Source organism: Fringilla coelebs (genome assembly GCF_963513975.1).
Source record: "Fringilla coelebs genome assembly, contig: SCAFFOLD_45, whole genome shotgun sequence".
NCBI lineage: Eukaryota > Metazoa > Chordata > Aves > Passeriformes > Fringillidae > Fringilla > Fringilla coelebs.
The window spans coordinates 1,443,900-1,454,306 of NW_028167308.1; the positions used below are offsets into that span (position 1 = coordinate 1,443,900).

Here is a 10,407-nt window from a genome sequence, read left to right on the forward strand (position 1 = left end):
GGTAGCGCTGGCACTGGACGCGCTCCACGGATGCTGCAGGTACTTCCCTGTCCGGTCCGGGCACCAGGTGTAATCTTCCTGGGAAAAACAGAGGACAATTGCATGAAAGTCAATTCAAAACAAGACATGGAAACAAGAAAAAGCACAAAGCCTGTCACCGTTTCATGGGCCCGAGGAGGGTCTGACCACTCCATGTGAGAATTAAACACGTCCACAGGTAAATGCTCCCCTTCCCCAAGGGCCTGCAAAGCACACCAGCTGAGGCACAGCTTCAGAACCCGTCTCCCCCCTCTGCCACCCCCCATTCACATGGATGGATGCTTTTGACAGGCTGGCTGCCTCTGCCTTAGCCAGTGCCAGGCTGGCTGGCAGAAGCTATCAGCAAGGCCAGCAGCCAGCTCCCCTGCCACAACATCCATCCCCTGTCCCGCCAAAAAGCAGCTTGGTGGCCGGCGGAAAAATTAATATTCCCCAGAGCCGCCAAGCGGGGAACCTCCGGCGCGTGGCCAGGCTGAGCCCTGCCCTGCCTGGGAGCACCAGCATCCCCCCTCTCCTGCACCAGCTGGGGACTCATCTTGATTTCATCGGGGTGCAGAGCGTGTCCTCCAGGCAGGGGCCACAGCCAAAGCAAATCAGCCCTGCCCCACCAGCGGCCAGCTCCAGGATGGTGCTCCCAGCTCCACGTTGTGCTCCAGAAGAGAACGCCAGCTGTGCCTCAGCTTGCGGCGACATCACAATGCCATTGAGCTGCAGGGGGACGTTTCCCCTGTCCCAGACTGTGGCACCTTCACTGCACTGCCACCACTTCTCCAACAGGATGGGGAGCACAGAGTCGCTCCCTTCACAGCTCGACGGGGACCAGCGGAAGCATCTCCTTGGCTGTGCTCTTTCCTCCGTGCCGCAGCCGCAGCGAAATGCTCTGGGCTTTTCTTCCAGCACCACGAGATGCATGCCGCTGCTGCTTGCTGGGCTCCTGGATCCTACTGTGCACAGGGATGCATCTCTGCTGTCTCCTGAGCCAGGCAGGGCTCCTGCAGCCAAGAATGCTCAAAAAGGTCCTCCAGTGATGGCCTGTCTGTGGGGTCCATGCATAAACACCACCCGATGAGGTGCTGGCACTCTGCGGAGAGAAACCAGAAACTGCCGCCCAGCGGAACAAGGCTCTTGTCCATGCTCTCCCACATTCCACAGTGCTCATGCCACACCAGGAGTGCTCAGAGCTGCACCCAAAAGCTTCCCATCGATCCTTTCTTGCAGAGGATACCAGCACAGAGGCACAGGTGCCACCTCCTCCCGCTAAGCCCAGGAGATCCACCTCCTCACCAGCTGCAAGAGCAGGACGCTCATGTGCCAGCTGCCCCTCCCAAGCCTGTTCTTCCCCTCGTGCCTTGAAGGTGCATCCCCACCTTGAGAGACACAGGGAGGGAAGAAGAGCTGGCCCCGGACGATGTCCTCCTTGGTGTGGAAAGGAAGGTGCCCGCAGGCCAGCTCATAGAGCAGGATGCCCAGGGACCAGATGGTGGCTGGCTGGCCATGGTAGCAGCCAAAGAGGATCCACTCCAGTGGGCTGTACTCTGGTGTTCCTATGGGACGTGGGCGCAGCTCATCAGGCATATCCTGCTCCCTCCCTCCCAGCCAGCTCTCGATCCACAACAGCCAGCCCCTGCCCTGCCAAAAAGCAACTTGGCTGTAGCTGGCTGAAGAAGGATTCCCCCTCCTTCCTTCTCTCCCTCTTTCCCCTCTGCCAGCAAAGGGGGGACCCTCTGCTGCCCGGCTGGCCCCGGCTTTGTGCTCACCTGACATCCGGGTGTAGAACGTGTCCTGCAGGATGGTGCCACACCCGAAGTCGATGAGCTTCACCTCGCCCGTGGCCAGGTCGACGAAGACGTTCTCGGGCTTGATATCGTGGTGCAGGACGCCGCGGCTGCTGCAGTGCCGCACGGCCTCCAGCACCTGGCGGAACAGCCGCCGTGCCACGGGCTCCGTCAGGAAGCGCCGCTCGTGTAGGAAGTACCAGAGGTCCTGAAAGCGCTCCGGACGCTCCATGACCAGCGCAAAGCCCTCGGGCACCTCGAACCAGTCCAGGAGCCGCACGACGCCGCGGAAGCCAGGCTGTGACACCATGCCCAGCAGCGCCAGCTCCAGGGGCACAAGGGCGCCGTTCTGCTGCGGGGGACCGCGATGCCGTCAGCGGGGCTCCCCCTGCCCGGCCCTGCCGCGGCTCGCCATAGCCCGGCCCGGGGAGCTGCGCGGCCCACCCTCACTCCACGCTCGTTCCCTTTGCAGCGTTCCGGCTGCCGCCCTGCCAGGCCTCTCCTTCGCCCTGCTCGGCACGCCCCGCCGGCTCCTCCCGCTGGCCCCGCTCACTCACCAGCCGCGCCCACTCCGAGATGCAGTCCCGGGACACTCGCTTGATGGCCACCTGCAAGCCAAGGCGAGCGGCGGGCTGAGGTCGTCGCCCGCCGCCCGCCGCCCGCCGCCCGCCGCCCGCCGCCTCCCTCCGACCTGGCCCCGTCTCTTACCGGGGCGCTGTCGGCGAGCCGGGTGCCGGAGTAAACGCTGCCGAAGCCGCCGCTGCCCAGCAGCGGGCCCTCCCAGTACAGCTGCTCTAGGGGAGGCTTCTCCGCCCGTGCGGGCGGCACTGCGTTCCCGCTCTTCTGCCCCGAGAACCGGCCCGCCCGGCGTGCTGCTGTTTGCCCAGCTGCCCTGGGCTGCGGCGGCTCGGGGCCGGCGGCCGAGCTGGCGAGCGGCGGAGCTCAGAGCGCGGAAGCTGCCCGCGATGCTGTCGGCCACGGGGCGAGAGCCGGGCGGCAGCGGGGCGGCTGCGGGCGGAACCGCGGCAGGGGCTTCGTTCGGGGCCGGGGCCTCGGCCGGGGCTGGGCCAGAGCCCGCGCCAGGCGGAGCCAAAAGACCGTGCTGCTCCGCCAGCACCAGAGCGAGCGGCTCTTCCAGCGGCGCCACAGCCAGTACGGAGAGAGCCCGGCCGAGGCGGATCCGAGACAGGCGGGGCAGGGGCAGGCACGGGGCGGCCCCGCCGAGGGGCGCCTTGCGAGACGCGGCATCAGCCGGCCTGGGAGAGTCGGAACACGGGCAGCACGGGGCGGGAAGGGGTGGGACGGGATTAGAATGAATGTGAGAACGAGAAGGGGATGGGAAGATAGTGAAAAGTCGAGCCGAAAACCGATCGAGAGAAGCGCTGCTGCTGCTGCTGCTGCTGCTGCTGCTGTGGAGCCGCCGGAGATCGAGCCCGTTCCTCCGTTTCCCCCGGCGGAGGAGCCGCCGCGAGCCCCAAGGAACGAAAGGGAGAAACAAACAAATCACACCCCAAAGTCATTCCTATAAGGAAAGCAACCAAAGAAAACAATGTAGCAATAAAGAAGAGCATTGGCTTGCGGCTTCTTCTTTGCGTGAGACAAAGCATGTCATGGGGAAGAATTGCCTCTTCTGACAATTTTGCCAGAGTGGACAGGAGCAGAGCATTTAATTTTCAAGTAGAAAAGGGAAATCGTGTCAGTAATGTCATCTCTTTTCATCCTCTGTTGAAGCAGTTGCAGTCTGCCAGAAGACATGGTCTGCAGTGTAGAACTTAAGGCCAAGTTTCCTTTTGTGCCAGAGAATGAAGAGTGGAAGTATCCCAGATTCATGGAGTTGTGGCATGGCTTGGCTTGGAAGGGATCTGAAAAATCTCATGGCTGCAACCCCCTTGCTGTGGCAGGGAATCCCTTATACCAGACCGGCTAGTCTAGAGCTCCATGCAGCCTGGCCTTGGTTCAGTGGTGGGACATGCACACCATCTCTAGGCAACCTGTTCCAGGAGAGTCTTTTTTCTGAAACCCATACCTAAACCTAATCTCTCTCCATTTGGATCCATTCTGCCCTGTCCTGTACTTGCCTGCCCTCCTACAAAGCTTGGACCATGCTGGCATGGGAGAACTGTGCGGCAATTCTGCCAGCTTGGCCTTTGGCAGCAGAGTGCAGTGGAGTGCCCGCATGGGAGGCTGAAAGAAAGGCCAGCTGCCTGGCGGCATCAGCAGTAGCTAAGGGAGCACTGGCTGTTTGCTGATTTTCCAAGGAAGATGAAAGGCAAATGGGACAGCTCCAAGGTGTCTTGCTGCTTCTAAGCAGCAGGGAAGCTGAAATGCACAGCAAGATGGATTAGCACCTGATTGAGCCATCTTCCTGTGGTTTTCATGACTCAGAGTCCCACTTGCATGCAAGAGTATGATTTGCCCTTCTTCTGGCTCCTTTCCCTTGTCAACAGAAAGCAGCTGCTAAGGGATTGGCTCTTGCCCATCTCTCTCCCTTGTGTCTGTCTGCAGGGCTCAACAGCAGGGTCAGCGGCTCCTCTGGCTCCCTCTGTCATTGAGGAAGAGGCTGAAGAGGAGCAGAGGAACACCAAGCCTCCAGCTGCTGTCCCTCCACAGCCTGAAGATGCAGAGCCAGTAAGTGGCAGCTGAGCTTGGCCCTGCCTTTGGTGCAGGCCCAGCTTCAAGTTTGGGATGGAGCAGCCCTTGTTGCTGGCGGCTGAAGATGCCGGGCGCTGTGTGCTTGCCGTGACCTAGTGCTGCTTCAGCCAAGCCAGGAAGGCCTGGCCAATGGCTTCTGAACTTTGACTTTCAAGCATCACTTTGCTGGGATGCTGAGAGGGCCTGAGAATGTTCCTTGGGATCAGACAAGAGGCAGCATTCCATTATTGCCAGGCTAGGAGTCAGCCCCTTGTGCCCATTGTCAGTGCAGGCTGCCTGTGCTCAGAAGGCAGAGTGGCCCAAAGAGGCAGCTGACAGCCTTGCGGGCTATTTGGGAGGCAGTGGCCCCTGGAAGGGACCTGCCCTCTGCATGGACTAATTAGCCTCAGGAACAATGTAGGCTGCGCTTGCCTTCCCTGCGGTCAGAGCGGAGTTTGGAGAGGAGAATCCTGGTCAGCTCCGCAATGGAAAGGGCGGGTGGGTCTGGGCAGGGCTGGAAGGTGGCTCCGAAGGGCCGCTCCCTAAAGCCTGACACAGAGAGGGGAAATGCGTGAAACAGATCAGAGAAAGGACATGCTCCGGGTTTCTGAGCAGACAGTTGCACGCCACCTCTGGGGCGATTTCTCTGCCCGAGTAAACACAGGAGGAGGAAAGCCAGGAGGCTCTGGGGCTGTGCTCTGATCTCTTTCTGGATCTGCACAACCCCACCGCTATGTTGTTGCCAGCGTCTGGCCAAAGAGCCAGAAAAATGGAGCAAGGAAGTGGCCACGAGGGGCTGGATCAAAATAGCCTTAGTGCTTTTCCCATTGCCTTTGAGAAGGGGACATGGGAAAGGGCCCCTAAGCTGGAGAGCCCTGGCGGTGGCTGACGGCATCTTCCGAAGGCCTCGCTAGTGCCGTGCGCTCTGCTGGGCATCTGTGCCTGTGTCTTGGTTTGGAAAGACAGGTGCCTGTTAAAGGAGACAGGAGCTTCCCCTGAAATGGAGTATGCAAACCCTCCCCACCCCTCTGAATTTGTATGAATAAGGGGCTCTCAGGCAAAGAACATGGGAGCAGGAAATAACAGTTCTTTAATAGGGAAGGAAAAAAAATATATAAAATTATAAAATACAACAATGCAATGCAACAGAACAACACTGTCAGAGTCAGAACTCAACCTGACACACCGTGGGTCAGGGTGTTGGTAGCAGTCCAGTTGGAAAAGGGCTGCAGTCCTCCTGGAGTGTCAGGCGTGGTTCTGTTGGAGCAGGGGAGTCCTGTAGGAAAGGGGTGAATTCTTCCTCTGCAGATCCATGGAAGTAGAAGCAGCTGCTGTTCCTCTGGGTAGTCTAGTGGAGCAAAGGCTTCCTCGGTGTCAGACCCTTGCAGGTTATATCTGCATGGCACTGCTTGGCTCCTCCCTCTGGGCGGAGCATCTCATAATTGGATGCTATAGTTCTTATCAGTCATGGGGTGACATTCAATAGCACCTTATCAGCGGATGTCCCCTGTTGATTATGATCACTCTGGAAGAGAGATAAGGAGCATTGCCCACAGGACACCAGACAACTGCCATACAGATGGCAATAGAATACATCTTGCCTTGCAACCTGGAACACTGTGAAATGTCTTTGTAAGATCTTGCTCCACTTGGGTCTTGGCCCCTTCAGAATTTTGCCTTGAAGGGCAGGACCATCTTTTCCTTGCTGGAAGCTGGAATTCCAGCCCATTGCAGTGTGAGCCAGAGATCTCAGAGGGCAATTACTGAGGCTGCCAGGGCGCTGCTCCTGTTGTGCCTTCCAAGGGAGCTGTGCAGGGGCAGGGTCAGCTCCAGGAGCTGGGTGGGCCCCCAGAGCAGACAGCAAAGGTGGCTTTGCTGCGCTTTCTGCAGCTGGAAGCAGAGGGAAGAAGAGAAGGGAGTCCCTGACACAGAATCCTGGAATGTTGTGTTGGAAGGGACCCTGCCCATGGTTCCATCCAGGGTTAAGGTGCCAAGCGGGAGAGGTGCCTCTGGCCCAGGGAAGGCACAAATGAGACCACAGGAGAAGAAAACCAGATTTTCTTGGACATGGATTGTATTGAAGAAGAAATGGGAGCTAGGGAGATAGAAGTAGGAAAGAGGTCTTGGAGAGAGAGAGAGCTCAGAAGATGATCCTTTGGAAGTAGATACTTTTTATTCAAGGTCCTTTCCTGCATTCTGGGATTCTAGCAGATGTGTAGATGTACATTTTGATTTAATATTCTTCTTCTTATTTCTTCTTCTTTTCCTTCTTCTTCTTATTTCTTCTTCTTTCTCTTCTTCTTCCCCTTCTTCTTCTTAATTGCTACTACTATTCTTTATTCTTCTTTAAAATATTCTTCTTCTTCTAATTAATCTTATTCACTTGTTATGCTTACTGTCATTCTTAAATTTTTAATATTCTTATATGTATTACTATTTTTTAATCTTCATCTTCTTATTCCTATTCTAATTATTCTTCCTAAATTTACTACTCCTATTCTTCTTCATCCTCTTATTCCTATTATCTTTCTTTAGTTTTCTAAACTACTTTTTGCGTAATTTTTTAATTTTTTTTTTTTTTTTACTACTACTATTTCTTAAACTTAACTATACTTTGTTTTGGAGGACTGGTATGATTCACAGTCCTTCAATCACATCCATGAAGCAACATCTCCTGTCTGTGCCCATTCTTCAGGGATACAATCCCACAGGACCAGCAGGGAATCCTCTCAGGATGAAATGGCCTTTGGTGGCAGCAGGGGAGGTCCAGATTCAAGATCTGAAGGAATTTTTCTCTGAGGGAGGGATGAGGCATTGGAAGAAGAGGTCCAGGGAGGTGGTGGAGTCGCTGTCTCGGAAGCGTTGAGGAGCTGTGCGGCTGTGGCCCTTGGGGCCGTGGTTTTGCGGTGCCGATGGTGCTGCCAGGGTGCCAGTGGCTCTGGGTGACCATCAGGGTCTCTTCCCAACTTGATGACTCTGTGGATTCAGTGCTGAGCGCTGTGGCACCGCTTGTGTCCCGTGCTTGCTGTTTGGGGCTGGTCAGAGCAGTGGCTGTGGGTGTTGGGGAGGGCTGCTCCAGGTTGGCCGGGGCAGCTGAGGCTGCGGGGCCATGTCCAGGCCAAGGCCGCCCGTGTGGCTCCCCGGGCCTGCGCAGGGAGCCAGCCGGCATCTGCAGGCGCGGGCGCTACTCCTGCGGCTGCGGCCCCCGGCAGGGCCAGCAGAGCAGTGCCCGCAGTGCCCGCAGCGCCCGCCTGAGGCGGCCGGGCCGTTTGCTGAGGGCAGCCGGCTGCTGCCTGAGGGCCTGCGCTGCCGGCTGGCGAGCTGAGGCGCCGGCAGGGCTGTGCGGGGCAGGCCCCGGCCTCTGTGGCCCCTGCTGGCCCACGGAGGCTTTGCTGTACAGGGAGGCCAGCGAGGAGCAGAGTGACTCCGGTGCTTGCCACTCCAACCAGGCCTCCTGCGTGTGGGGCGCTGGCAGCCCATCAGGTGCAGGAGCTGGCAGCCTTTGGGCCCTGCCTTCTCCTTGGTAGAGCTCGAGGACGCTGACTTGATCCCAGTCGTTGTCGTTGGTGTTGTCCTCGCACAGCAAGGGAGTGGGGCCAAAGGTGAAGATGCTGACTCGATCAGAGCATTCCTCTGGGAGCTCTGTGCTGCTGCTGTCTTCCTCCGTGGAGCTGTCTTGGAGGTCCCTGAGCTCTGGCTCGCTGCAGTCTTCCCAGTTGGAGAGGTCTTGGGAGCTGCTGACGTCTCCTTGGGACAGCTCTGGCTCTGCCTCACCTTGGCATTCCTGGGAAAGCTCAGTCTGGGTGTAGTATTCCCAGTCTTCATCATTCCCAGCTGAGGTCCCCTCCTCACTCTCCTCCTCTGCCAGCGCTGACCCCTGCTCTGCCTCTTTCAGCTGCTCTCTGGGGGTTTGGGCTCCCAGTGGTGAGGGAGGGGGGCAGCAGGGCCTGTATGGAGCAGGGACTGGGCTCTGTGTCCCTGCTGATGGCACCTCCTCACTGCGGGCAGGAGAATGTGCCTGGCTGTCCCGGCTGCTCACAGTTCCTTCCCCTCGCTGGGTCAGCTTTGGAGCAGTCACCTCCTTTTCCATTTGGGGCAGCTCCTGGGCTGTGGCCCTTTGTTGCCACTGGCAAGGCTGTTGCTCTGCCCCATCTCCCCACAGCCCCCTCACAGCCGCCTTCCACTCGTGCAACTCGTGGGCACTCCTTTCACTTTGTTGGGACGCTTCCTTTGCTGTCATTGCCTGTAGCGACTTGTAGAAATCACACCCTGCTGCCTCTTCCCCAACATCTCCCCATTTGTCATCTATGTCAGATGATGATGACATGATGACAAAGGGTTTCTCCTCCTCCTCCTCGGTGTCTGCTGTGGCCGGAGTGAGGCACCCACTGCCCCCACCAAGTGCCCGCTGAGGGCCTGGTCTTGCTCCCAGCTGGGCAGGGGGCTGGGTGCCTGGCAGTTGAGGTTCGCCTCTTTCTCTCCTACCTCTGAGTTCCTCCAGCACAAGCAGGTCCCGGGAGCTGCTTCCTTCTGCAAGAGTAGCTCTCACGGGACTGAGCACCCCAGGGCTCTGTGCCCCTTCTATACCCCCTTCATGGTGGGGCTCTCTGATGTCACAAGGGTCTCTGGGCACCGCCGTGTCCTGCATCATCAAGGGCTCTGTGTCACAAAGGGCCACACCCAGCGCCCCTTCAGTAGCTGAGCCCACTGGAAGCTGCATGGAGGAGCCCCCGGACTCGGGCACTTGTAGCCCTTGGTTTGCCCAGGCCCTTCCTGCAGTGCTCAATTATTGCATTTTTGCTACTTTGCACACTCACATTTGGGAAACAAGTGCCAAAGTGTAACCTTACTGTTGGATTTCACCCTCTCTTAACTTCCATAACAGGAATGCTCCGTGCTTCTAATCCCTAATCACTTTTCAATATGTTCTTGCAAAGGGCACCTTCCACTGTTCCAGGCTGCTCCAAGCCCTGTCCAGCTTGGTCTTGGACACTCTCAGGGACTGAGAAGTTCCTCAGGATACCTGGTTATTCTCCATATCTCCAGCTGTAATTTAGTAGGGAAACACGGACAACAAGCCACGTCTGAATAACAACATTAATGTTGTGCTCTCTTTGTGAGTCTGCTCTCAAAAGATCTGTGATTGACTGAGATAAAGGAATTTTAAGGGCCATTTTAGTTATTTCAGAGAAAGTTTAAAAGGGAGAAGGGACTGGGGTTATTAGGAGGCTTTCATTACCTATCATTTTCAGTGCTGTCTATTGTAGCAAAAATGATAAATGCGCCCTGCTGGTGTTGAGATTTTCTGAGTCCCTCAGCTGTGAGTTGGGTTCCTATGCTGTCCTGCCTGGTGCTTGCTGGATGTGCTGGAACAAAGAGCTGGGCCCTTTATGAAAATGAGCACAAATGAGTTCCTTGTGATTTATTGGGCTCAGAGTAAAAGGGACAAAATTCAGGTTTGATCTAGAAAATACTTCTTCCCTGAGAGGGGGCTGAAGTCCTGGCGCAAGTTGCTCAGAGAAGCATAGTAAATAAAGTTTCAGAATTCTTCATTTCTGTCCCATTGCTATTGCATAAGTTCTGGTTTGGTTTTCAGCGTGCCACCTTCTTAGCTGGTTGCCATTTGTGTCCTGCTTTCTCTCCTGCCCTCCTTTGTCTGCTCTTTTTCCTTTCCAGAGTCTCTCTTTACCTTTGGCAGCTTCCAGCCAAAGACCTTCCCCTGATGTCCAGGCTGGCTGTTGTCTCTGCCCAGACAAGGGTGAGATGGGTTTCACTCCCTGGGCTCCAAAGGACGAGGCTGGACTGTCAGGTTCAGTCTGCAAGGTTGTTTATTATTTCTTATCTACAAAGATTTTCTTTCCTCTCAGCCGGGGTCCGACTAGCAAGGCAGCCAAAGGCACTCTGACTGCCCACAGGGCGGTCGCATCTTTTTATAACAAAGACTACGTAAACTATATTTATC

General features: G+C 56.7%; 1 protein-coding gene across 1 annotated transcript; it reads right to left on the reverse strand.

The window, feature by feature from the left end:
* Positions 1-980: 980 nt before the first annotated feature.
* Positions 981-2,124, reverse strand: LOC311166054 (serine/threonine-protein kinase pim-1-like; the record flags this gene model as incomplete). The annotated part of the gene is made up of 3 exons (XM_084227536.1): positions 981-1,120; positions 1,407-1,583; positions 1,797-2,124. The coding sequence occupies 3 exons, from the start codon at positions 2,122-2,124 to the stop codon at positions 981-983; spliced, it is 645 nt and encodes a 214-aa protein (XP_084083662.1).
* Positions 2,125-10,407: the final 8,283 nt, after the last annotated feature.